General features: G+C 45.6%; 1 protein-coding gene across 1 annotated transcript; it reads right to left on the minus strand.

Moving 5' to 3' along the window:
• Positions 1-438: 438 nt before the first annotated feature.
• On the minus strand, positions 439-22,398 carry MEDAG (mesenteric estrogen dependent adipogenesis). The gene is made up of 5 exons (XM_050937324.1): positions 22,006-22,398; positions 12,366-12,472; positions 6,458-6,576; positions 2,876-3,161; positions 439-789 (listed from the first exon to the last, which is right to left on the minus strand). Exons 1-5 carry the CDS (start codon positions 22,257-22,259, stop codon positions 716-718), a joined length of 840 nt encoding a protein of 279 aa, XP_050793281.1. The 5' UTR covers positions 22,260-22,398; the 3' UTR covers positions 439-715.
• Positions 22,399-27,663: the final 5,265 nt, after the last annotated feature.

The raw sequence follows: 27,663 nt of genomic DNA on the forward strand, positions 1-27,663 counted from the left end.
ACAGCCTTGTCAGTCCTCAAGTCTTCACTGGCCTCAGAAACATGTTTAAAAATGCATAGATCAAAACAGATTGCAGCAAAACTAGTTTATAACTCTGCTAGGCTTACTTGTGTGGACAGGGATCAAAGAATAGTTTTAAACATTTTTTAAAGAAGATTGTTTAGCTTAACATAGTTTGGCCAGTGTCGTAAGAAAGTTCAGAAGAAGCTGCAGCAAAAAGGTGTTGAAACATGATTCCCCGGCCAGTGATAACAGGGCCTAACCTGGATCTTTACTGGAACACTGATAAGTTTCCTAACCAACAATTTGAGACCTATTCTCACATTGCCAAGCCTTCAGGAGAACCATGCTAATTCACCTCACCATCTGGGATTAGGTAAAGCCAAGTGAAGTAGCAGTCACAGAAGAGTTTTGTACTCAGTGTGTGTTGCAGTGGTAAGCAAAGAGGAGCTACACAATACCCACTGACTACTCTGCTTCCCCTGGAGATGCCCATTTCAAAAGAAACAGGATGATGTTGGGGGATGGAAGAGTAAAGAATAGAGCAGAATCCCTTCCTGGTATCCTAGAAGACACAAACAAGGAAGAGCTGCCTCACTCATCCCTTCTGCAATGCGTTGATGTGCATTTGCATTCTCAGTTGAAAGTCTTATGATTTTTATACCAATTTCATGAATTTTTTTGGTCTTCCTTCTGATTCTTGAACTCTTGGGGTTCAACATACTCTCACAGGAGGATTTGTTAAAGATGGTTGTGGTGTCAAACTGCAGTTAAAAACATCTATCGAATCTGAAAAATAGTAAGAGCAGCATGGTTTACAACAGGCCTACTAGGAAATAAACAAAACAGCAATGTCCACCACCAAAGCACAAGCAAGAAGTGGTTTAGTTACAAGTCTGAAGAGTAAAGAAGAAGAGTGCTCTAGAGTACCAAAAAGGAGATTAAGGGGGATTTTCAGAGGCACACAGGGTAGCTAGACACCCAACTCCCACTGAAAGTTAAGAGGAAGGGAAAATTTTTTTTCCCCTTCTTGCGATAAAGAGCCTTTGCTGGACAATTAGCAGTATTTCATGTATTTAAAGGCTCATCTCCTCTGTAAAAAAAAGGTTGCTTACCAGTAATTGTTCTTTAAGAGTTGCCTCTGTCTATTCATAAATTGTAGGATTTGGCACCATTGAACTGCTGAGCTGCACAACTGCCTTGAAAAGCCACATCTGCTGGGGATTCCATGAGTGTACCTGTGAGATGGTGATGCCATCACCTGACTCTACATACAAGAGAGTGTATAGCTTTTCAAGGTAGTTCAGTGCCAGATCCCACAAGTGGGAATGTCGAGAGGTCCTCAAAGAAAAAAACACACAAGTTTGACACTGATTATTAAGCTCTGTTGCATCTCAGCCCACATTCTAATAGACCAGGCTGAACTGTGTGGCTATATCTGGACCATGTTCTAGCCAGATTCAAAAACTGTTCGAGGGAATTAGGCAAAATTCTCTAGATAGAATAATTTTAGCCTGATTAGAACATGGTTCAGCACAATGTTCACAGGCCAAGCTCCAAAATCTGTTTGAAAAGACAAGTCAATATGCTAATGAATTTAATTACAACTGTTAAAACTGTTTCTCTGCCATAGATGGGGCCTTTGACTTTAGCACAGTTTAGGGGTATGGTTAAGTTCTCATGTACGCCACAAAATGGAATATGTTTTAACTGTGCAGTGGGGATACTACAGAGGAGACTTCAGACCCTGTTCACTTTTCAGTTGTAACCAAGCTCGGGACATATTTACAACAAGGTTAGAAGGTTTAGCATAGTTGGGATGTAACCAAGGCTAGAGCACCGGACAACCCAGGAAGATGGGGGCTTAGTTTTATTTGTACATTATAAGCAGGAGCATTAGTTTGTCACAGTGTTAGTTACAAATTGGTAAAAAAGTGGAGCTGCTTCTCTCCCATCTCTTCCTGTTGGTTTTTGATACAGTGGCTATCATATGTCAAGAGTTAAAGAGCTTCTTTTTAAAGAAAAGTGGGGGAGGCTGAGAAGAGTATAAAGAAGGGGGAGAAAACAGGAGGGAAAGATGAAATTGGGAAAAGTAGTAAAGAACAGATGAGAGGAAAAGAAGGTACAAGACAAAAATAAGAAAAGGTAGAGAGAGGAGATAAAGGAAGCAAGAGGAGAAGAGATGGAGACAGCCAGTCCCTCAAAATAATCTAGGACAGAAGCTCCCATCCACTTCTATTTTTCTTTTAAAAACCACAGCATATTCTTAAGTATCATGTTTTACAAATCTTAATCATAACCACCTAGGGAAAAAAAAGCCACAGGAAAGCACTATCAAAGCTCATGGACCGCTCTAGTTGCTGTAATTAACAAAAAAAAGTTATTTCAACTGTCTACAGCTGACATTGTGGGTTGCATATGTGTGCGCACAAAAGTCATGCCATCATGTAAAAAAGCAGGACATTTTGAAAAAGTTGCAGAGGAGACAAAAGCTACCAGTAGTATGGACAATTAACTACTGTAAGCACTCAACTTGGGTGAACATTTTTACAAGTTTAGCCTAATAGCAATGATTTTCATTTTTTTATTTTTTTTTTTTTACAAAAAAGTTGACAATTGGTTATGGGGCATTTGCACAGCTTCACCTTTAACTAAAGGTATACACTAATAATTGAAATGAGGTAGGAAACATTTCAAATTGCTGGTTTAAAAAAACCAGAATTTCAGAAACCCAGAATTTGTTTCAGAGGGCATTTCTGAATTTTGTATAATCCTGATTTTAGATAATCAGAGTTCAAATAACTGGGGTTGAGTTAAGTAAAGTATACTAAAAAGCAGTAACAGTAGGATTTTCTCTTGTATGATATCAACGTACCTCTTGAAGTAACACTGAATTTTCTGTCTGAAAAACTGTTCAAACGGACATAAGGTTCACTCATTTTTTCTAGAAACATCGTGATTATTTCCTTCTTTTCTGGAGTGGTATTGGAAAAATTCAAAACTTTCCCAGTCACTGCAACTGTGTTTTTGCTGATCCCAAACCAATAGAAGAAATCAAACAGGGCATCAGATTTGAACTCATAGGAAAAGCTCAAGTCTTCTCCAGTAACTAAATGGCTTCCTGGTGGGAAAAAATTCTTGACAACTTCTTGGAAATCAAACTGGAGGGAAAAAAAAATTATATACAGTTAAATGTTTAAACCATGTAAGCTTTTTGATGCAGAGATCATGCCTTATAACTTATACTTTGGATGTGACATCCTATTTAAAAAAACCCAAAACTTACCCATAGAATTTGAATCTGCAGTTGCAGACATGGAGACCTGCAGCATTCTAATCCCCTATACCACACAGCTGTCTATCACTAGCATCACTGCTTTGACATTTGGCTCAATTTTCCCCTCCTTTCCTTGTGATGAGGGGAGGGGAGGGAGCAGTGAACCGAGTGATACTAGCAGGTGCAGTGATGCTTTCAAATAAACTTAATATAATGGGCAAGGGACTTCAATGAAGAGATGTTTGAATACTAAACTCCTATGATTATAGTTCCTTTTTGCCCCCCAGAGATGGCCTATATCTGTATTGTCATAATTTTCTCATCCTTAAAACGTTAACCTGACAAACTACAATTGTCCTAGATTTTTTGTGCCAAGACGACGAGACTGAAGGGTGAAAACTACATTCGCCTGACAAGAGTCTAATTTTACAGAAGCAAAAAAATTCAAGTTAAAGCTCAAATTCCATGCTAACGGCTATATCATGATCTCAGTAAAAAATGTGCTGAAACTACACATTTCAGCAGACTTCTCTATAACATGAAGATTGCCTATTACCAACCAGATTTTACCCTTTCATAAATCTGTACTTCATGTTGCAGATGGCCATGGGAGAGATTTTCAGATCATGTGTACTTCAGAAACACATGATTAATTAGCTAATTGCTAATAAAATAGCTAATCCTATTTTGGGGGATAGATTATTTCCTAGTACCTCATTCTGGCTTTATAGCACAAAATATGCCAGGTACTACTTAGAAATGCCCTTACCTGAAAGGATATTGTCTTTCTAACAAGGGACAGCATTATCAAAAGTATATCTGAGTGTGAACCTAATTACTGAAGCCTACATTTTCTGAATTGCATATACAGAAGTGTGCATGAAAAACTTGCACTTGCATGTACAATTGCTGTAATTGCAACTGCAAAAATGACATGCACAAATGGCTGTTAGACATCTAAATTGTCACGTGTACACATAATTTATTCATGCACGCACGCAGAGCATGTATTTCTGAAATTCTAGGAATAATGTCTAAGACCAGGCCTACATTAGAAACTTTTGCCAGTATAGCAATGTTGGTTGAGTATAGGATTTTTTGGTGACATTTCTATACTGGCAAAAGCCCTAGTGTAGATAGTTATATCAGCACAAAGGTGTTCTGCCAGTATAGGTTATCTAGTGTGCCAAATCAGTCTAAGCAGCACTGGCAAAAGCATTTTTGCTAGTATAAACTGAATGTATAATAGAGGAGTTTGCCAGTATAACTATAGCAACAATTTTTTTTTTAAATGTAAACCTGGCCTAAGTATCTGATATGCATGACCTAGCATTACACATTTTGCATACACAATTTCCTTTGTGAAGTGCTGCTCACACATAATGGTATAAAACACTTAATAGAACACTGTGCCAATGTTTTCATCCCAGAGGAAATTTTTAAAAGATGCATACCTTTAAGTTTATTCATCATTAGATATGCTTCCCCCCGCCCCCGTTTGAAATTTCAGAATGTTGGCCTGAATAAAATGAGTACTGATTTCCTTTACAGAATGTTAAGCAATACTAGAGTAACACTCAACAAGTCACAGATGAAAATGCTACAGTCAGATTTCAATGTCATTCATTTATTGCTTTATGACTTCCAAGTCCTCTGGAGAATGTTGCAATCCACATAACACCCTCTGTAATAATTCTGCATCTGTGATTTATCTTGCAGATATGACGAAACATGTAACCTGATATATATTTAGCTAGGCCTAGATCCTCAAAAGAATTCAGGCACTTAACTCCCTTTATTAGCAATTAGCTAATTGATCATGTGTTTCTGAAGTGCAGATCTGAAACTCCCATGGCCATCTGCCAAGTGACGTACATTTAAATAAACGGACATTAGGCACTTACATACCTTAGGATCTGGGCTTTAGTGACTACACATTTGGAGGTGAAGGGCATAAATGATTCCAACTAAAACTGACATGTAATTTACACAAATTGTATCCCTTTGAGTCAGCTTTTTCCATTACACCGTAATGGCCTAGTGCTACTTTATGCTTCCACCCACTTTTAGTCAGACCATACTCCTTTTTTGGGATGGAGAGGGCCTGGTGGGGATGGAAAGGTCCAACACAACCAGCTTCATCTGTAGATCAGGTAATCCACAATTTGCAGGAGAACATCATGTAGCTGAAATTCAGTACTAAACTGTGTAGGCTATCTATACGCTCACATATTGTTTGTGCTGTTGGTGTAGCTGCGTTGGTCCCAGGATATCAGAGAGACAAGATGGGTGAGGTAATATCTTTTATTGGACTAACTTGTGTTGATGAAAGGGACAAGCTCTGAGCTACACAAAGCTGTTCCTCTGTATTTGGGAAAGGTACTCGAGAGTCACAGCTAAATACAAGGTGGAACAGATGGTTTAGCCTAAGTTGTTAACACAAGATGTAAGAGCCCATTCAAGGTAAAATGACTAGTTAGGATCTCTGCAGTCATAGCACAAGAAAGGGGAGGTTAGTGGGTTACAAACTGTCACAATCAGTGGTAATCAGATACTGGATTTATGGTTTATCACAACAACCTGTAGCCCACTAACCATGCCTTTCTTGTCCTATGACTGCAGAGGTGATAACTGGCCATTTCATCTTGAATGGTCTCTTACAATGCACGTTACTTACTGCACTAAAATAGGTTGGTATAATGTTATAGTTCACAGTATTTTATAGGTTAGCTTCATTTGCAGGAATGAATTCTATTACTCTTCTGAGTACTCTCACAAGAGCAACAATATTTTATGTCCTCTGCTCAACAGGATGCATTGAATGCTTTAAGCTTCATCAGATTAAAAACAAATGAGGGCAAAAGTTGACCCTTACTTGCTAGCAATGTAAAAAAACCCCAAAAATCTAAACACAGAACTTTGAGCTTGGCAACTAAAGAACATCTCCGTTCACTGCTAAGGACAAAGCAGGTGCCTAAACTTTGAACCCATATTGTTTTTTTTTAATTATTATTTTAATATGTTGCATAGTTTATATTTAAAGAGAATAGGCTATACCAAAACATGCATTATAAATCTGTTTATTTGCAAGTTTTCTCCAGAAACTACTTCTGTTTGTGCCTCACACAAGCCAAAAGGAAAGTTAATGTTCAGCACTAACAGCACATATCCAGGACTCACCCGCAGTCTGTAACTTTCTCCGAACACTGAGGATATTACTGTGTTCATACCATGCTCTATCTGTCTTCTTATCTTAGGATGTCGTGTGTTCACAATAAGTGCGTATGTTTTTTCTGAAACTGATACAGTTAAAATGTTACTAATTCCTACATCTGACGTCAGCAATATTCATTCACATGCATTATAGTCTTTAGATCAGTGGCTCTCAAACTTTCCAGCCTATTGTACCCCTTTCAAGAGTCTGATCTGTTTGCATCCTCAAGTTTCACCTCACTTAAAAGCTACTTGCTTACAAAATCAGACAATACACTAAAGTGTCACAGCCACACTATTACTGAAAAATTAGTTACTTTCTAATCTTTACCATATAATTATAAAATAAATCTATTAGAATATAAATATTGTACTTACATTTCAATGTATAGTATATAGAGCAGTACAAACATGTCATTGTATGAAATTTTAGTTTGTACTGTCTTCACTAGTACTTATTATGTAGCCTGTTGTAAAACTAGGCAAATGTTTAAATGAGTTTATGTACCCCCTGGAAGACCTCTACATGCCCCCAGGAGTATGTATATCCCTGGTTGAGAACTACTGCTTTAGACTATTCTTTACCCATATCCCAAATATTATTGGCTGAATTTTCATCTAATAAAAAAGGTCAGGCAGGCCTCATGCAAGAATCCCCATATAGCTCTGTTAATGCATGTCAAACAACTGGATAAATGATGTGATCACATCTCCCTGTAGTAGCAAGCCCCAGCAACTGGTAAAGCTTGAACAGCTATTTGGAGCAGATACTGGAGAACTCCTGTAATTTCATATTAGAAGCCTGTGGTTTTGGTGTCAAAGGTACCAGATTTGATCCTCTCCAATGACCGATATATGTATGTCTGCAGCTGCTCTTTAGGGAATCATGCTGCCACTGGATCCACACCTATATAATAACTACTCCTGAGGGAATTCCATGCCAAAAAATAAAAAATTCTGCAAATGTTATTTATCAGTAAATAAAAGTTAAGACTCCAACATAGCAGTGAGGAGCACAGGTCACTGGCTGCACAGAGGTGGGAAATCACCCTGCTTTCCCCCCCAACCCCCCCAGACCCTGACCCAGCACAAGGACCGGGCCTGCCCCAGAAACACCCCAGAGCCCTGCCTCTCCATGCCAGGCACACCAGGTGTGGGCAGGCATGGTCAGCCCAGCAGGATCCAAGTGTGGGATGAGAGAGTTCTGCGAGGGGCAATCTGGGTGTGGGCAGCTCAGCAGGGGCCCAACTTCAGGGGCATGGGGGCAGATCTGAATGCACAGGGGCTCACTGGAGACTTCTGGTTGCAGGAGGTGAGGCTTTTTGGGAGGGGTGGGGAGGGTGTCTGGATGTATGGGGGAGCAGCTCCCCATACTGTGACCCCTCCCCCTATGTCTGAAGAGCAAAGGGGGCAGGAAGCAAGGGGTGGGGGAGAGGGGGATGTGGTGCTTTCTGCAAGGGGAGGCGAGGGGGAATTTATGGGGCTGAGTCTGACCCAGCCCCAACTGCTCTTTGCAGAGGAAGAGGAAGTCCCCCTTTTGCCCGCCTCCAATCCAGCTGGGACTAGCAGTTGAGCCCGGCACAGACACCGGCTGGGGCATCCCCGTAGGCATAGTTTGATAGCTATTTTGGTGGGGTGGAAGTGGCAAGGTCCCCATCACACTTGGTTCACTGGCTCTTTTCATCCCCACCTGGAGTGGTACCTGGGCTGCCAGTGCTGGGGAAGCTGGGGATGGGCCTGCTTAACAAGGGAGCCCCAACTGCTGCCGAGGGGATGCCACATGCCAGGCTCCTGCTCCACCCTCCCATTCCTCTATCTGCTCCTTTTCCCCATGCCATGCCCCTTCCCTTCCCCACTGCCCTCTATGCTTATGTACAACATGCCCTGCTGCCAGTCATTGGGCACTCACCAAGGATATGCAACAGTCCGAAGTTGAATGTCAACTTCAGACTGCTGCATATCCCCAGCACTGGCAGTCCAGACATCACTCCAGGTGGGGTGAAGAGAGCCGGTGAACCAAGGGAGCTCATGCCACCTCCACCCCACCAAAATAGCTATCAAACTCTGCCTATGGGGATGCCGCAGCTGGTGGCTCCTACCTGTGCCAGGTTCAACTGCTAATCCCGGCAGTGGCATCACGGGTCATTAGAAAAATCCCATTTAAAGAGATTGGCCACACAGTTGCCCTGACCTGTTCGAAACTGATTCAGAGGTGCCTTGGCAGATCAAAGCCTGGTGGACAAGTGGTTGGGTCAGTGATGAGAGAGTGATTAATGACTGCCATTGCTGACCACATGTGCCAAGCAGATTCCACAGTCTTGTCCTGTGGTGGCATAAAATCACCATAAAGGACGTTTAGAAGACAGGCCAGCAGGCGGGTGGTCAGCATCAAAGGCAGGTCGCTGTTCTCACAGATCTTGGCCAGCAGCATGACAGAGGCCTTCTCACAGCGAATATGGGATGGTGCTAAGTTACCAAGTATTGATAGCGGTGATGTTACACTCTATATGATTTTATGAAAATATGCTAATATAACAGGAATATGCTTCATGCGAAAGGTCTCTTGTAAAGTATCAAGACAAAGCTTATAATCTACTGAGCATGAACATCCTATTCGTATAAATGTACTTCTCTTGTATCTGAAACTAGAAATATAAAATATAACTCTGAGGGCCTATTGTAATTATGCAAAGTTGTGGGCCATTAATGGTGGTTTGAAATCTTGATGACTCCCATTAACCAGGACAATTGACTGCAGATGGCTCTGCTTTACCTGTAAGTTTTCCTGTGTACGTGTGTGCTGGCAAGTGGGTAATGAAGTCTCACAGTGACATGTGATCATGTCACCTGAACTGGAATCCATCTTTAACCTAGTGTCTTTCCATTGAGTAGGGGGAGAGGGAGAGGAAGAGAAGAACCCACAGGGACAAAGGATTCCCACCTTATGCAAAAGATATAAGTGGGTGGAACACAAAAGGGAGAGCCATCATGAGGAACCCCCTAGCTACCACCTGAGCTGGAACAAAGGCTGTACCAGGGGAAAGGATTGTGCCCAGACTAGGAAGGCGTCCAGTCTGAAAGAGATTTATTGAAACATCTGTCAGGGTGATGTTTTATCTGTACTCAGTTGTATTACTGTATTAGACTTAGATTTGTGTGTTTTATCTTATTTTGCTTCGGTAATTCACTTTATTCTATTACTACTTGGAACCACTTAAAGCCTACTTTCTATATTTAATAAAATTACTTTTTACTTATTAATTAACTCCGAGTATATTATTAATACCGGGGGAAGGGGGGCAAAGAGCTATGCATCTCTCTCTATCAGTGTTACACAGGACAAACAAGTCATGAGTTTACCCTGTATAAGCTTTAACAAGGTCAAACGGATTTATCTGGGTTTAGACCACACTGGGAGTTGGGCATCTGAGTGTTAAAGACAAGAACACTTCTGTAAGCTGCTTTCAGTTTAGTCTGTAGCTTTGGGGCAAGTAATTCAGATCCTGGGTCTTTACTGGAGCAGACAGGTATATCTGGCTCAGCAAGACAGGGTGCTGGGGTCCCGAGCTGGCAGGGAAGGCAGGAGTAGAAGTCTTGGCATATCAGTTTTGGCAGTTCCTGAGGGGGTTTCTGTGATCCAACTGGTCACAGTAGCCATGGCAACACATTTGCCCATAAAGTCCCAGTAACAATACACATAGCTTTGTTAAACTCTAGCTTGATCAGCCTCATGTGAGACGAGTGACACCAGACAGCACAGTACTCTGCTCTTGAATAGCAGAGGGCAAGGATTGATGTTTTAAGCATCCAGGCGCTCACACCCCAGATTAGGCTGGCCAGTTTTCAGAACAACCTGCTCAGAGTGCTGACTTTGGCTACCATCTTCATCAAATGGTTGCGGTATGTTAATGACCTATCCAATGTCACGCAGAGGTAAACCAGGCTTGGATCATGCTGCAGGTGTTGGCCATTGAGGAAAACATTTAACTCGTGGCTTGTGCTCACATTGTGCAGGTGAAACACACTACGAACGGTCTTGGGAAAGCTCGGATGCAGGCGCCATTGACTACAATAGTGTGCCATGAGCGTCATATCATCATCATTCAAAGCCTTGTCAATGTCTGAGCTTAGTAGCTGCAGCAGATGTCGTTGGCAGAGATAAACTTGCACGAGAGTGTAGCTGGCAGGTAGCTGATGTACACATTGAACAGTATCGGTGAAAGAACTGAGCCTTGAGGAAGGCTGTTGATCTGACACTTACAACAGGTACAGCAGTTGCCCCCTGCCTCATCCCATCCCCTCCCCCTTCCTCTCCCCATTGTCCTCTGCCCCATCCCTCCACCCCACATCCCCATTCCCCTATCCCTTCTCTTCCCCCACCCCACCCTCTTGCCTCATTTCCCCTGGCCCCGTCCCACCACAGGCACTCACCCTCATAGGTAGCGAGTCCTATAGGCCCGTGGTGCCTGGGCACCAGGAATATTCTTGGCCCGGGGCCCAGCTCCAGCAGTGTTTGGGGCTGGGTCTCTCCCTCAGCCCCGCCTTCCACCCCCGCGCATCCCTCGGGCCATTTAAAACAGCCCGGGGCCCCCACTCACCACTGGCAGCACAGTGGAGCTAAGCAGCTTCCTCCCTGCTCACTCCACGTGGCTGCTGGCCCCTCCCTGCAGCCCCTGGCAGGGTGGGTCTGTGTCCTACCCCAAGTGCTCCTGCAGCCAATGGGAAGTTGGGGGGGGGCAGTGTCTGGGAGTAGCAGCACATGGAGACTCTCGGCCTGCCCAGGAGCCCCAAGTAAGCGCTGCACCCTCCCTTCAGCCCTCCTCCCATCCCCAAGCTCCCTCCCAGAGCCTGTACCCCCAACCCAGAGCCAGCACCCAAACTCTGTCCCAGACCCTGAACCGCCCCCCGCACACCTACCCCTTGCCCAAGCCCACACCCAAACTCCATCCCAGAGCCTGCACCCCAGGCCCCTCCCCACCCAAACCTCTCACCCATCCTGCACCCCAATCCCCTGCCCCAGCCCAGAGCCTGCATCCCAGACCTCTTCCCCCCAGCCAAACTCTGTTCCAAAGCCTCAGGCAGGTGGGGGGCAGAGTTTGGGGGGGGGCGGAGTTTGGGCACCACCAACATTTCTACAAATCTGCCACTCCTGCTCATCCTTGTACATAAAACAGGACAATGGCTATGCAGGGCATGCCCAGCACACAGAAGGGGAAGATGACTGGTACTAGGACCCAGGGGGTTGCGTCCAACTGTAATCAGTGAGCCAGAGTGCCCCTCCCTCGATGTCCTGCCTCTGTCTGGGGGGGCAACACTCCCTCTGCCTTCCAAACTACACCCATAGATGTCCCCAAACACCCCCGCATCCCGTTCATTTACCTCTCCGCTGGCTACTGTGGGTGCCTGAAACAATGTGCCCATGCTCCTGGGGAGGGGTGCATGACCACTCTTGCAGATTCCCTTTACTTCCCTGTCAGAGTAATTTTTGAGCGGGGAAGCAAAGAAATCTGTGAGGACATGAATTTTGTGCACACACAGTGTTGCAAAATTCTCCCAGAAGTAAATAATCCACTACCATAGGGAGTAAAAGTATTAAAACCTCAGACTGTCAGCATTAAATACTGCTGGATATTTTGTGGATTTTCTGGGGAACACCACCTTGTAAAAAAGGGTGTAAAACATTTTACGCCAACTGAAAATTATAAGCAATTGAAAAATGGTATTAGAATGGAAGCTGTCATTGTATCCCAAAGATACACAAAATGGGCCAGATCCTATGCCAATCTACACCAGCTGGAGGATCTGTCTCACCCTTTATTTTTAATCAAGTGAGTCTAAACACAAATAATGAAAAGGAACTCTATAACATACATACCTTTTGAGGAACAATTTGTTCTGACATTTGTGAAGAATACTAGTGGTCTGCTTAGTATAGTTTCTCTGTAGTCTTTATAATCATGATGGCTGGTGAGTTCTACATCCCTGTTAAAAATCAATTACAACATTATTAGCTACTCTCTTTGTAGAGTACATTCTTAAGTATAATTTTATTTAAAAAAAATCTAATTTGATTTCTACTATTCAAGTTTCCTTTCACATAAAACCATGGGGAAATGCAGGGGCTTGAACATGATTCAGTTACTTCATTAAGGATGTAGACCAGCATTTTCAAACTGTAGTGCAGAGGTGGGCAAACTAAGGGCCGCGGGACCCTCCTGCCTGGCCCCTGAGTTCCTGGCCTGGGAGGCTACTCTCGGCCCCTCCCGCACTGTTCGCCCTCCCCTGCAGCCTCAGCTCACTGTGTGGCCAGCACAATGCTCTGGTGGCAGGGTTGTGAGCTCCTGGGGGTTGAATGGGGTGGCAGGGGGCAGTCAGGGAGAAGGGGTGGTTAGATGGGGCAGTTGTTTGGGGGGACAGTCAGGAACGAGAGGAGAAGTTGGATAGGGTGACAGGAGGCAGTCAGGGGCGGGAGGTCCAGAGGCGGTCAGAGGACAGGGAGCAGGGGTGTGTGAGGATGGGGCAGGAGTACCAAGGGGGCTGTTAGGGGACTAGGAGGGTTGGATGGGGCAGGAGTCCTGGGGGGGCTGTCAGGTGTTGAGAAGCAGGGGAGGAGTGGATAGGGGGCAGGAGCCAGGCCACACCTGGTTGTTTGGGGAGGCACAGCCTCCCCTAACCAGCCCTCCATACAATTTTGGAAACCTGATGTGGCCCTCAGGCCAAAAAGTTTGCCTGCCCCTGCTCTAGTGGTTAAAGCTAGGCATCTAAGACAAGTAAAACATCTGCTGAGAACTCCTGAAAAAACAGGCTATTTTAATTTAGATGCACACCTACAGGCACCACCATTTGAAAATGTTGCCAATACTGTAGATTTACTTTAAACAACTCATAGTATTAGGTGTTTTCCTTAATGTCTCTGCTTCTGGAATTATGAATGATTCTCAACTTTCATTAAAATAAGTAAGTTTCTAACCTTCATAGTTGGAGAAAGATTGGAAAACAATCCCAAAGACTCAAAAACCAGAAAGTAAATAATAAAAACCCTCAGGTTTTTGTTTTGTTTTTTAAATCACATGATTTTGAAGCCAATCTCATGCTTTTGGGGAGACTGACTCATGGGTTGTTTTTTTGAACACTTAGGACTGACGGTACTGGATTGCTTTTATGTAATTCCACCTCTCTTTGTAATAAAGCTACAAAATGAAACAAACAGTTAAAAATATAAAAAGCACGGCAACACTTTCCTTCATCCTCCTCTCTACAAACGAACTGGAAAATGGGTAAATACAGCTGTTGCTACATGAGATAACAGGAAAAGGAAAATGTTTGGACTAAAACAATATAATTACATCCAGATCTGTTGCATTTAAATCTCAGATCATAGCCACTCTGAAAGCAGCTCACAACAATTTCTCACTATCAGTCTTTTACAGACTGAGAAAAAAAAAATAGCCTTAGAGCACAAGGTGTGTCTGTTTTTTAGAATGTATTTGGGCCTTTGTGGCAAGTGTGATTTTAAAATCTCTTTTCCAGCCATCTGATTTTTGGAATATATGGCAATGTGTAATTTAAGTACTGTATTATTTTTCTCCAGTTTTTCAGCCCTCAACATGCGATTTACATCTGATTAGCAAGGTTTACACTCATGGTGCAGTTTATATGAAAAAAGAAAAATCCTTGTCAATAAAATACAGACTGCCCTAGCTACATGTTTGATACAGCATGTCTACAAAAACACAACTGAAGGAAAATAAAATACCACACCTACTATACAACTTTTCAGACCTCTCTCGTTTTCAGTATGGAAATTTGACTATATTGTAAACAAACTGCTTTTGCAATCATTTAAAGCCATATGAGTTATAATCAAATATACAAGAAATGTTTCAAATTAAACTTTGTCCAATTTACTCAAAGAAAATTGTTACAACCAAGTTATAAATCTCAGAAAATAGAAGCTTTAAATGGAAACATTAAAACAGACTTGCAGCAATACAGCAATGTGAACAAGAGGTACTTTCAAATAATTTTAAGTTGGGCCTTATCAAAGGCGTTGGAACTAAGGGTGCTGCTGCACCCCCTGGCTTGAAGTGGTTTCCATTACATACAGGGTTCACAGTTTGGTTCAATGGGTCTCAGTACCCCCACTATACAAACTATTCCAGCATATCTGGGTCTTATCTACACTTAACAGCCACACTGGTACAGGAAAAGCACTTTTAAAAAAAAAAATAGGTGGTATAAGATTATTTCCCTTCGGTGAATAAAAAGCTGTACCAGCAAAAGTACTCTTTGATCAGTGTAACTGCATCTACACTAGGATTTTTGCCATGATAGCTATGTCATACCCCAAAAATTACCCCTCCCAACCGAAATAATTATGCCAGCAAAACTTTGAAGTGTAGACCTGGTCTTGCTGGTTTTAGGAGATGGTAGTTTTCCTCTCCCCCCACCCCCCAACTTTTTTCCTACCAGAATTAAACAAGTCACTTTTTGGAACATGCAGGGTTACATTGCAGGATGCGGGTCAGACACAGGAAAGCTGGGTTGGGAGGCAACAGAACAGGCTGCACATTGACATGAGTCACAGTCTGGCTTAGATCCCTCTTGTGGAGAGCTGGGTATTACAGTGGAGTTGGGAGAGTTATTTTTCTCTTACGAGTTTGTAATCTATTATCAGTTACGTGCTAGTGTGCTCAGCACCGTACAAGACAAAAATAAAGAGCCTCTACTAGACATTTATACCATTGTGAGTACAGACAAAATCATCAACTTCAAATCTAAACTACAAACAGTTCAGGTAACTCATAACACATTAAGGCAAGAAATTTGGGTGCCTATATTTGGGATCCTAAGTCCAAGTTTACACAGTGGTCTGATTTTCACGGGTACTGAGCACTGACAAATCCCACTGAAGTTAGAATACGAGGTGCTCAAGACCTTTGAAAATTAAGCCACTAGTACTTAAGTGCCTGAATGTGGATTTGAGACTAACTTTAGGAACTCGGCTTTCACAATTTTGGCCTCAGTTAATTTCCAAAGGCAAGTGCAACCTAAGTTTTGAGAAGAGACAAACCAATTTAACAAATCACTGAATAGGTGCTTCTCCCTCTGTACTTGAAAGAATCATGTAATTTTTGCATGGTTAGTTTCCTTCCCCAGAAACAGGACCATAGAGATTCCTACATGCAAGGTACAGAAAGTTTGGGAGCAGATTCAAACTGGGAGGCCACTGGTACATAGGAAGGGAGGGAGAAATGTTAGACACTAGGAATGAGGAACTCAAAGTACCATTCAAAGTCCGCTAAAATTCATAACTGCCCTGCTTATCTTTGTATGCAGTGTTGTTAGACACTAACATTCATGGACTGCACAGAGACACTGGATGTATTGTTTACTACAACAATCTATAACCCACTAATCTCTTTTGTCCTATGACTGCAGAGGTGTTAACGGACCACTCCACCTTGAATGGCCCCTTTAGAATATGTGCTAACTACCTATGCTAAACAATTTATTCCACCTTGTATTTAACTGTGAACCTCAGAGTACCTTTCCCAGACCCAAAGAGCTCTGTGTGGCTCAAAAGCCTCTCTCTAACCAACAGAAGTTGGTCCAATAAGAGATATTAGCTCCCCTAACTTGTCCTTCTGTATCTTTGAACACTCAAAAAACAGGGGTTCTGTTGGTTTTGGTTTCTCTCATTTGTAGAACTTTATTTTTTTTCTTCATCTTTATGATAAGAGTTTGCTTTGGACTTGACACACCTAATGCAATTTTTCTGTTTCCAAGCCTTCCAAGTCCTGCTCATTTAGAGGTCCCTCACTTCAGCCTAATTGTAAAGGCAGTTTTGGTTTAAGTATCATTTTCTTTTGGTGAAAAAAAAAAAAAAAAAAAAAAGAAAGTTTGTTTTGTTTCAATGGGCCATTTGACAGATCTGCTGGCCCTACCCAAAACCACTGCTCTTATTTGTACATTCAAATCCCAGTGACTGTCTATCACTATTTTACAGAGATTTCCATAAAACTACATGGCCACCTTCCCCCACTCCTCCCAGTGGGAGAGATCTTGGTGCTCTCATTGGGTTGCACTGCGCCCTTTATCCCAGGGTTTAGAGCCAGGACCACCTTTCCTCCCTGAGCTGCAGCTCTTTTAATTTTACTTGAGGGAATTCTGCACCAAAATATTAAAAATTCTGTGCCAAAAATACTAAAAATTCTGTACCTAGTATTTTAAAATTCTGCATATTTTATTTGTCAATAAATAAATGTGAAGGCTCCAGCCAGGGCCGGATTATGACATTCTGAGGCCCTAAGATATGTCAAGTGTAAAGAGGCCCCATACCATAAAAAAAAACCACCACCACAGAAAGGACATTTAATATATAAAGATGAAAGCTTTATATTTGCATATATACAAAGGCAAAGTTGTAAAAACAGAATAATCTAACTAAAACAAATGTCTTGCAATATGCCTGTTTGCATTATAAAATAGTTTCAAATTAACATTTTCATCTGATTTCTTAATTAGTAGATATGAAAACTTTATATCTACAGCAACACAAAAGCAGTTAAAGTTACACAGACCGGCTTACTTAATGGAAGCAGTACAGCCTGCAATATCTGTCTGCGCATCACATTAATTTTAACATTGAAATTTAAAACATTTTCTTGTGTGATTTTTGGACAGCAAAATCATGGATGATGTCCTCAAATGATAAGCTACGGAGTTTGTTACTTTTGATGCACAGAATGCTTAGGGTAGATTGCCTAGAAAATGCTCAAGAAAAGCTGCTCTCTGTGTGTTCGCTTCTCTTATCCTCAGTCTCTCTAAGACTAATTAATCTCAAGTAAACACCTTGGGCACACAGGCCCTGTCTACACCACAAAGTTGCAGCGCTGGTGAGGGGGTTACAGCGCTGCAACTTAGGAGGTGTACACATGTGCAGGGCATTACCAGCTCTGCAACTCCCTGTTTGCAGCGCTGGCCGTACACCCGGTCGAACCTCGGGTGTAGAGGATCCAGCGCTGGTGATCCAGCGCTGGTCATCAGGTATAGACACTCACCAGCGTTTTTCTTGACCTCCGTGGAATAAGCAGGTATCCCAGCATACCTGAGGAAGCCTCTCTGGTAATCAAGCAGGTCTCCTTCCCCACGGTTTGCTCTCGCGTTCCCTGAACCCCCCTGCAAGCAGGTCTCCTTCCCCGCGGTTTGCTCTCGCGTTCCCCGAACCTTCCTGCAAGCCGCCCAACAGCGCTGCAGTGTGGCCACATCTAACACCACTTGCGGCGCTGGTTGCTGTAAGTGTGGCCACTCTGCAGCGCTGGCCCTATACAGCTGTACTAAAACAGCTGTAACAACCAGCGCTGCAAAATTGTAGATGTAGACATACCCACAGAGTGACAACATGCTATATGCCTGAAAGAAAAAAAATTTACCAGGAAAAAAAAAGAAGAAAAGAAAGAACTGGTAGTCTCTAAAAGGCATTGAAAATGTGAGAAAAAACTAGCTATATTTAAGCAAATAAAGTGAATATTATAGGCTTCAATAGCCTATAAATCAGGGGCTCTCAAACTGGGGGGTCAGGACCTCTCAAGGGGGGGTCACAGGGTTCTTACATGAGGAGTCATGAGTTGTCAGCCTCCACCCCAAACCCCACTTTGCCTCCAGCATTTATAATGGGGTTAAATATATTTTAAAAAGTGTTTTTAGTTTATTGGGGGGTGTCACACTCAGAGGCTTGCTATGTGAAAGGGGTCACCAGTACAAAAGTTTGAGAACTACCACTATAAAATCATACAGTAACTCCTCATTTAACGTCCTCCCAGTTAATGTTATTTCACTATTAGGTAGTGGACCTATTAAAGAACATACTCCTTTAAAGTTCTGCAATGTTCCTGTAGAAAATTATTTGGCTGCCCCAATTCCATCCACCCAGTGCTCCTGCCGGGGACTGGGTTGGGGGTACGGGGGCAAGACCCCCATGCCCCTACCCCAATCCCCAGCAGCAGCCCTGGGCAGGTGGAATGGGGCAAGCCCCCATGCCCCAACGCCGCTCCCCGGCTGGAATGCTCAGCAGGTGGAGCAGGGCAAGCACCCATGCCCTGACCCTGTTACACACCTGTCTCAACCAAGCTTCACAATCATCACTGGTGAGTACAGTATTAAATTGTGTAAAATTATTTATCAGAGGGGTAGCCGTGTTAGTCAGATGCTTTTACAGATCTAGATGAAGTGGGTATTCACTCACGAAAGTTCATGCTCCAAAACGTCTGTTAGTCTATAAGGTGCCACAGGATTCTTTGCTGCTTAAAACTATTTAAAACTTATGCTGTATACATATAGAATGGTTTTTGCCTGGCAAAAAAATTTCCCCTGGCACCTAACCCCCACCCCCATTTACAATCATTCTTATGGGGATATTGAATTTGCTTCACGTTGTTTTGCTTAAAGTTGCACGTTTCAAGAACATACTAAGATGTTAAGTGAGGAGTTACTGTATATGCACATAGTTTGAAATAACTTGCTCACCAAGTACTCAGTATATTTTGATATATATGTAGATCTTCCTTCACTTCTCTCAAAACCCTCTATTTATCCTTTCGTCAGCACTCTCTGGTATTTATTGTGAAGGTTTCCAAAACTGAAGGAGGGAAGCTAACACAAAAGTATCCTCATCAAGATCCACTTGACCTAAGTCCATAAGATGATCATCTGCAGACTCAATCGTGTGAAGCATGGATTGCACATGAAGCAGAAAATGGCATGCACACTAAAATACACAATTATATATGTGTTCAGATCAAAAGATCACCACACACTAACACTTAAGAAAATGAAGGAAAACAGGAGCGAAGGCACTATATGACTGAGCATGCTGGACTGTAAATGAAAGATGGTGGCCTTCCGGCTATTACCAGCCAAGGGGGGACGCTAAGCAGGATGTCACTCCTAAGCCAAGTCCCGTACGAGTATGAGCTTGGCAAGATTGCTTCATGACACTGCCGTCTCTGACCTCACATTTTTCCCTGATTTCTTCAGCAGTGATATTTATTTAAATAAGTTATGAAGGCATGGTCGGAATTTTACCAGCAGCACCTGGCCAACAAAACACTACCCTAGAAGACTGATAGACTTACTTCTAGAAATACTAATTTTACAAGTGCAATTATTGGTGGGGTTTTCAGGCCTGTCCCTATCAATAATGAACAATAGTGAAAGGTAAGGGTAGGGTAAGGGTATTTGTGTAACCAGGTGTATATGTGTCATATTTGAACAAAAGTGTCTATATTTAAAGAGAATTTCCCTATATCTCCTTTATTTATCAGTCAGTTTTTTCTTTTTTAGAAGCCCCTCATATTGTGAGGCCCTGAGCTGTAACATACTTAGGTTATGCCTTAATCCAGCCCTGGCTCCAGCATGGCAGCAGGGAGCACAAGCCACTGGGTGCACAGAGGTGGGAGATCACCCTGCAGCACTGCTGGGACACGCACTTAGCGATGAGGCTACACCTGACCCTGACACAGTGCAAGGGTCAGGACTGCCCCAGAAACACCCTGGGGCCCTGCCTCTCCATGCCAGGTACACCAAAACAGTAGGCAAGCAGGACAGAGTCTCACATGCCCAGCCCTGGTCCCTGATCCAGGTGTGGAACAAGCAGGCTTAGCCTGGTGGGATCTGAGTGTAGAGGGGCTTAGCATGGTGGGATCCAGGTGTGGGGTGAGAGGGTTCTGTGTGGGATGATCTGGATGCAGACAGCTTGGTGAGGGGCCCAAGTGAACGGGCGATCAGGATGCACAGGGGCTATTGCAGGGTTCCATGTGCAGGGGAATGGGACTTTGCAGGGCGGGGTCCAGGTGAACTTGGTTGGGGCTCAGCAGGGGGGTGGGTCTGGATGTGGGGGATGAGGCTTGGTTGGGGGGGTTGAGCACTGGGGTAGTGGGGCTTGATGGGTTGGGGGGGTCCAAGTGCAGCTGGTTGGGGTTCAGTGGGGGGGGGTCAGGGTGTTCCAGGTGCAGGGGGTGTAGGGCTCCTTGGGGCACAGATGTTGGAACTAGGGGAGCTGTCGCAGACCCTGGCTTGAAGAGCTTTCCATTATATACAGCGTTTACAGTTTGGTTCAATGGCTCTCAGCACCCCCACTATACAAACTGGTCCAGCACTTTCATCCAGGTAGGGGTATGCGTGTGGGGCAGCTCAGCAGGGGATGTTTGGGTGCTAGGGACTCTGGATGCAGTGGGTGGGGCTCTGCAGGGTGGGGGGTTGGGTGCAGCGGAAGGGTTCAGCATGCACAGGGGTTGGGCGGATGGATAAGCAACTTCCCATACAGTGACCCCTTCATGCATGGCTGAGTAGTGATGGGGGCATGAAGCGGGGGGCAATATACAGAGCTTCCTGCAGCTGGGTGAGATTTCTGGGGGGTGGGTCTGACCCAGCTACTCCTTGCAGGAGAAGAGGAAGTCCCATTCTTCCCCCACTTCCCCAGGACTAGCAGCTGAACCTAGTGCAGGGCAGGTGCTATGGACTGGGGCATTCCCAGCCCCATGCTCATTTACCTCTCTGCCAGCTACTCCAGGCCCCTGAAACTATGCATCTGTGCTGCTGGGGAGAGGTTGTGACTGCTCCTGCAGCTTCCCTTTGTTTCCCCACCATTTCTCTGCAGGGGACATGAATTCTGCATGTGTGCAGTGGCACAGAATTCCCCCAGGAATAGAATTTACACTCGCATTATGCCCTTTGTCCCCTGTTCTCCCTGCACTCTGAAGCTGCAGTGCTGGATGTGCTCTACATGCCCAGAGGATACGAAGAGAAATTAAAAAGGCTGGGACTATTCAACTTGGGAAAGAGACAACATAATAGAGGTCTATAAAACCTTGACTGGTGCGGAGAAAGTAAATAAGGAAGTGCTATTTACTCCTTCATATAACACAAGAACTAAGGGTCCCCAAATGAAATTAATAGGCAGCAGGTTTAAAAACAAACAAAAGGAAGTATTACTTCACACAACATAGCCAACCTCTGGAACCTGTTGCCAGGGGATTTTGTGAAGATCAAAATTATACCTGGATTCAAAAGAGAATTAGATAAATTCATGGAAGTAGATCCATCAATGGCTATATCCAAGCTAGTGAGGGATGCAAGCCCATGCTCTGGATAGCTCTAGCCTCTGCCTGCCAGAACCTGGGACTAGAGCCAGGGGAGGGATCACTGGCTGCCTGCTCTGTTCCTTCCCTTTGAAGCACCTGACACTGGCTGCAGCTGGAAGACAGGCACTGGGCTATCTGAACCATTCGTTTGGCCTGGTAGGGCCGTTCTTACGGTACAGGCAGCACCCACACCTGTCCCCTAATGTCCCACCATTGCACGGGGCGGGGGAAGGGCCCCAGGGAGGTGAAGTCTGGGGCAGGGAGTCTCCCTGGCGGGGTCCCCGGCCCCGCGAGGGAAGGTTGGCGGGGCCCCCAACAGGAGATGTGGGGGCGCTGCAGAGGGAGGCTCCCGGCGCGGGCGGGGCTCGGTACCTCTGGAAGTGGCCGGTGAGGCGGCAGTGGCGCTGCCCGTCGCGGTGCAGGGCGCCGTCGCTGAGCACGGTGAAGCCGCCGGCGGGCCGGTGGCGCGGCGGGCGGAGCACGGCCAGCTGGTCCCCGCGCAGCTGGAAGCAGTCGGGCTGCAGCAGCAGCAGCTGGCGCAGCGGCAGCAGGGCCAGCTCACAGTCGCAGGTCCGCGGGCCGCGCAGCTCCCCCGAGGAGCTGGGGCTCGGGCTGGGCTTGGCCATGGAGAGGACGCGGCAGCCCCCGAGACGGGAAATTGGCCGGGGGCTCGGTGCGGACGGCCGGGCTGGGGCTAGCACGGGCGAACCTGGAGCCCAAGATGCTGCTGCCTCGAGCTGCTCCCGCTGTATATATCCCGCTGCGGGCTCCGCCTCCGGCCGGAAACAACAGCTACCAACCTGGCGCAAGCCTCCGCCGCCGGCAAGTGCCGCTCTCTCCCGCAGCGCCCCGCCTGGCGCCGCAATGCACCCTGCCTGCGCCACAATGACAAACAACCCACCCTCCTCGCTCGCCCTGTGCACTTCCCCATTGCCCCCACCGGGGCCCTGCCCCTACACGCTCCATTGCCCTCAGCGCTGCGCTGCTCCTCACATTCGCCTCACCCCCTCTCGGCAGCAGCGTTCGTCCCCTCACATGCTCTGCAGCGGACGCAGCCGGGCCTTGGCGCAAGAAAAGGGCCCTCGCCCCTTCATGAGTCTGAAATCTAACATTTTGCTTCCCTTTCCCATCGTGGAAAATCAGAACATATACCCCTCTTATTGATGAACAAGATGTAGCTCATGGACACACAGACATGTTCTGTTTACACAAAAAGAACAGGAGCACTTGTGGCACTTTAGAGACTAACAAATTTATTTGAGCATAAGCGTTTGTAGGCTACAGCTCACTTCTTGCATCTGAAGAATTTGTTAGTCTCCAATGTGCCACAGGTACTTCTGTTCTTTTTGCTGCTACAGACTAACACAGCTGCTACTCTGAACTCTGTTAACACATTTATATAGAACGCTCATTGGCACTGATGTAGTGATCTATTTTACAGTGCAGGAGCCTTGCAGAAGTTACCTCACATGGGTCATTCTGTCCCAAGTGAGATAATCTCCAAAATGTATGTGATATCATAAAGTAAAGCGCCCATATTGAAAACCTAACAGTTTTCCAGAAAAATTTTATCTAATTGAAAGTGTGCACAAGACACTTCACATATTACTAATAAATACATATATAGTGTCAACATAAACATCTGTAACTCAGCTTTTGGATGCCAAACTTTAAAATAAGTAGCAGGGCACATCCAGAGCACGCATGTAGTTAGTCAAAAAGTCCAAGGTTTTCAGTCACTAGTGTATGACTCTAGTTTCAAGTTAGTACAACACTACTGAAACTAAATGAATGGAGTTACAGAGCTACAAAAGGGGAGTAATTCAATGGGGTTCAAGAACCCACAATTTTGCCAGTGAAAAAACTTGCAATCTGAGCACAAAGAGCATTTGCTTTGCATTCACCAGTGGTGGCTGGGCACCAACTGCAAACAAATGTTGTTACAAACATTCAGACCACTTTTGAAAATGTGGTCTCTGTGTCACAGAAACCAGACAAAGGGTCCATACTGCCATGCAATTAAAAACAAACTACATCCTCCGTGCTTTTTGGAGATAATGATAACTAGTCCACTCTGCATTACTAAATCAGGACCGTAAGCTATGTCTACTACCATACCTTAGAAATGTTAGGTTTCAGAGTAGATAAAAAGCCAGCCCTGACCAACATCTATACCATCTTTTAAGTACTGTGACAAAGTTCCTCCTCTACCTTGGTGGGTCCTGTGCTTATTGGCAGATTTGCTCACCTCAGCGATCTCCCCCAGGTCTGGATCAACTCCTCCTGTGTCTGATCAGGAGTTGGGAGGTTTGGGGGGAACCCGGGCCTGCCCTCTACTCTGGGCTCCAGCCCAGGGCCCTATGGATTTGCAGCTGTCTATAGTGCCTCTTGTAACAGCTGTGTGACAGCTACACCTCCCTGGGCTACTTCCCCAAGGCCTCCTCCAAACACTTTCTTTATCCTCACCACAGGACCTTCCTCCTGGTGTCTGATAATGCTTGTCCTCCTCAATCCTCCAGCAGTACACTCTCTCACTCTCAGCTTCTTGCCCTCTTGCTCCCAGCTCCTCACAAACACTCCTTCTCCTCTGGCTCCTCCCCATCTGACTGGAGAGAGCACCTTTAAAACCTAGGTGCCCTGATTAGCCTGCCTTGATTGGCTGCAGGTGTTCTAATCAGCCTGTCTGCCTTAATTGGTTCTAGCAAGTTCCTGACTACTCTAGTGCAGACCCTGCTCTGGTCACTCAGGGAACAGAAAACTACTCATCCAGTGACCAGTATATTTGCCCTCTACCAGACTCCTGTACCCAACTGGTCTGGATCTGTCACATATCCCTCCCCCCTGCTCAACACCAAGGGGTTGGGCAGCTTGGGAAGCCAGACAGTGCACACGTGACAAGCCATCGGCATTGCTGTGACGGCTTCCTGCTCTGTGTTGCACACGGAACTGGAAAGGTTGGAGGGATAAGAACCACCTGGTCACCCTTGTGTTCTTCTCCTTGTTCTGCTGCATCCATTGGAGAGGGGCATGGCCGGTCACGAGGACAAATCTGCGCCCGAGCAAGTAGTAGTGCAACTCTTCCATGGCCCATTTTACGGCAAGGCACTCCCTCTCCACCACTGCATATTTTTGTTCCCTCGGAAGGAGTTTCTTACTGAGGTAGAGAATTGGGTGTTCCTCCTCCCCAACCATCTGTGATAGAACGGCCCCCAACCCTACTTCCAATGCATCTGTCTGCAGGACAAATTCCTTGGTGAAATCAGGAGCTATTAGTACAGGATTACTGCAGAGGGCAGTCCTTAGGTCTGTGAATGCTTCCTCTGCTGCGTCAGACCACCTCACCAGATCAGGTCCATGGGCTTTCACTAGGTCTGTCAGGGGGCTTGCCCTTGTGGCAAAGTGGGGGATAAATCGTCGGTAATACCCCACTACACCTAGGAATGCCCAGACTTGTTTCTTGCGATGCGGTCGGGGCCAATTTTGGATGGCCTCCAACTTGTTCACTTGGGGTTTTACCAGACCTTTTCCCACAAAGTAGCCAAGATATTTGGCCTCTGTAAACCCTACAGCGCACTTGGCAGGGTTTGCTGTAAGGCCAGCTCGCCTGAAGGTATCAAGAACTGCCTCCACCTTCTCTAGGTGGGTTTCCCAGTCTGGGGTATGAATGACCACATCGTCCAAGTAGGCAGCAGCATAACTGTTATGCAGGCGTAATAGCTTGTCCATGAGGCACTGGAAAGTAGCTGGGACCCCATGTAGTCCAAAAGGGAGGACAGTATATTGAAAAAGACCCTCTGGTGTAGAGAACACAGTCTTTTCCTTTGCGTCTTCCGCAAGAGGAATCTGCCAGTACCCCTTTGTCAAGTCTAGGGTAGTCAAGTACCGGGCATTCCCCAGACGGTCCACTAGCTCATCTATGTGAGGTATGGGGTACGCATCGAACTGGGATACTTCATTTAGTCACCGGAAGTTGTTGCAAAACCTTGTGGTGCCATCAGGTTTGGGCACCAGCACGATTGGGCTGGACCTCTGACTGTGGGATTCTTCAATGATCCCCAACTCCAGCATTTTTTTACTTCTGCTTTTATTTCTTCTCTTTTGGCTGCTGGCACCCGATAGGGCCTCATTGTTATTCTGGCCCCAGGGTTCGTGACGATGTGGTGATATGTCTCGGTTGTTCAGCCTGGTTTTGTCAAGAACACATCTTGGTTCCGGAAGATCATCTCAGACACCTCATTCTTCTCTACCCCCAAGTGCCCCCCAAAAAGATGACTATGAGCAAGACTTAATACAGCATTCTGGTGTTTTTGAGGTATTAAGATCTGCTGTACCTTCTGCCCCTGTACTGATGCAACTTGGTATAAGAGATTCTTCATTATGAAGTAGGGTCCTGGTCCGTGTGTCCTCCCTTCCACGGGGACCCCATCTATTTCAGTCACCTCCTTTCTAATGTTGTTGTATCTTGGGTCTTCAGCCTGGTCCCGTCCAAAATTCCCTCTTCCAGGGCTAATCTGCCCAAGATCTAGGGGCCCAGTCTCCGTTGCCTTTACTGGTTCAGAAGCGTTAGGGTGGGAATCAGACTCAGGAGCTTCTCCCTCCTGGGTGGCCTTCTTTTCAGCTGTTCGGGTCCGCCTACCTACGAGAGCGACCCTCTGGCTTTGGGCCAGTATTCGGGATCCCAAGGCCTTAGCTGCCCTCCTTTCTCTTTTCGACTTTCTACGATGTCTGGGAATGGAGAATAAATCTGGGGATATTTCAGAGAAGACCGGGGGTTGACAGTCTACTGTGGATGCCTCACTACTTCAGGATTCCCCTCTTTCTCCAATCCTCCTACTGGGAGTAAGTCTCCAAACTGTGGGAAGTCCCTCCCTATGAGCACTGGGTATGGGAGTTTAGGGACTACACCTGCTGCTACCTCAGTAGCATTCCCCTGAATCTCAATTTTTACTGGGATGGTGGGGTAATAACCAACTGTCCTATGGACGCATGTTATCCCCTTATGCTTAGCCTGCTGCAGCTGACTACACTTCACAAACTTCCCCGAGACAAGCGTCATAGCACTCCCCGAATCAACCAGTGCCGTGGTTTCTACCCCATTTAGCTTTACTGGTCTGGTATACATATGTGGAGTTAGTGAGACCCCCACAAGGTGGATTAGGGAGCATGGGTCTGCCCAGTTCCCCAGGTTACACTGCATAGGCTCCTCAGCATTGGGACACTGTGCAGCTATATGTCCCCACTCCCCGCAGGCATAACATCTGTGTAGGCATTCCCCAGTCTCTTGGTTTGGGCAATCTAATATCTCGATCCTCTTCTCTCTCAGTGCTCTGACTCTTTGTGGCCTCTGGTGACCTCTCTTTTTCCACCTGGGCTCTCCTGATGGCCCTGTCACTCGAGCTCTAGGGCTTAGTGCTGCTAGTTTAACCTGGGGTGCCTCTTCCTTAACTGGTCGAGTCAGCTCCCTCGCTGTCCTTCGCCTTTCTACCAGTGCAACAACCTCATCATAGGCGGAGGGTTCATTCTGGCTTACCCAGGCACGAAGGTCTGGCGGTAGTTCCCTCATGTATCGGTCGATGACCAGAACCTCTAGTATCTCTTCTGGATTCCGGGACTCCGTTCGCAACCACTTTTGTGCTAGATGGATGAGGTCATACAATTGGGACCGGGGGTTTTATTTTCCTGGTACCTCCACTCGTGATACTGCTGGGCCCGTACTGCAGTCCTTACCCTGGATCTGGCCAGGATCTCTGCTTTCAGCTGGGAGTAGTCTGCTGCAGCCTCTTCAGGCAGATCATAGTAAGCCTTCTGGGCCTCTCCACACAGGAATGGGGCAAGGATGCCAGACCACTGCTGTCAAGGCCAGGCCTCCCGTAGGGCTGTCCTCTCAAAGGCCAGAAGGTATGCCTCCACATCATCCTCCTGCATCATTTTCTGCAGCCAATGGCTGGCCCGAATGAACTGCGTCCTATCATGGCCATGGTTCAGCTCTGTAAGGGTCTCTACCTGGTTTACCAGAACCCTCAACATAGC

This window comes from Gopherus flavomarginatus, chromosome 1 (genome assembly GCF_025201925.1).
Source record: "Gopherus flavomarginatus isolate rGopFla2 chromosome 1, rGopFla2.mat.asm, whole genome shotgun sequence".
NCBI lineage: Eukaryota > Metazoa > Chordata > Testudines > Testudinidae > Gopherus > Gopherus flavomarginatus.

What these genes read in the sequence shown, in the direction of transcription:
- MEDAG (XM_050937324.1), bottom strand. Translation starts at nt 22,259, where the DNA reads ATGGCCAAGCCCAGCCCGAGCCCCAGCTCCTCGGGGGAGCTGCGCGGC. An exon ending in AACAAATTGTTCCTCAAAAG is followed by an intron (nt 6,577 to 12,365) that starts GTATGTATGTTA and finishes TAACTGTATCAG; the next exon opens with TTTCAGAAAAAACATACGCA. An exon ending in ATTCAGTGTTACTTCAAGAG is followed by an intron (nt 790 to 2,875) that starts GTACGTTGATAT and finishes ACTATTTTTCAG; the next exon opens with ATTCGATAGATGTTTTTAAC.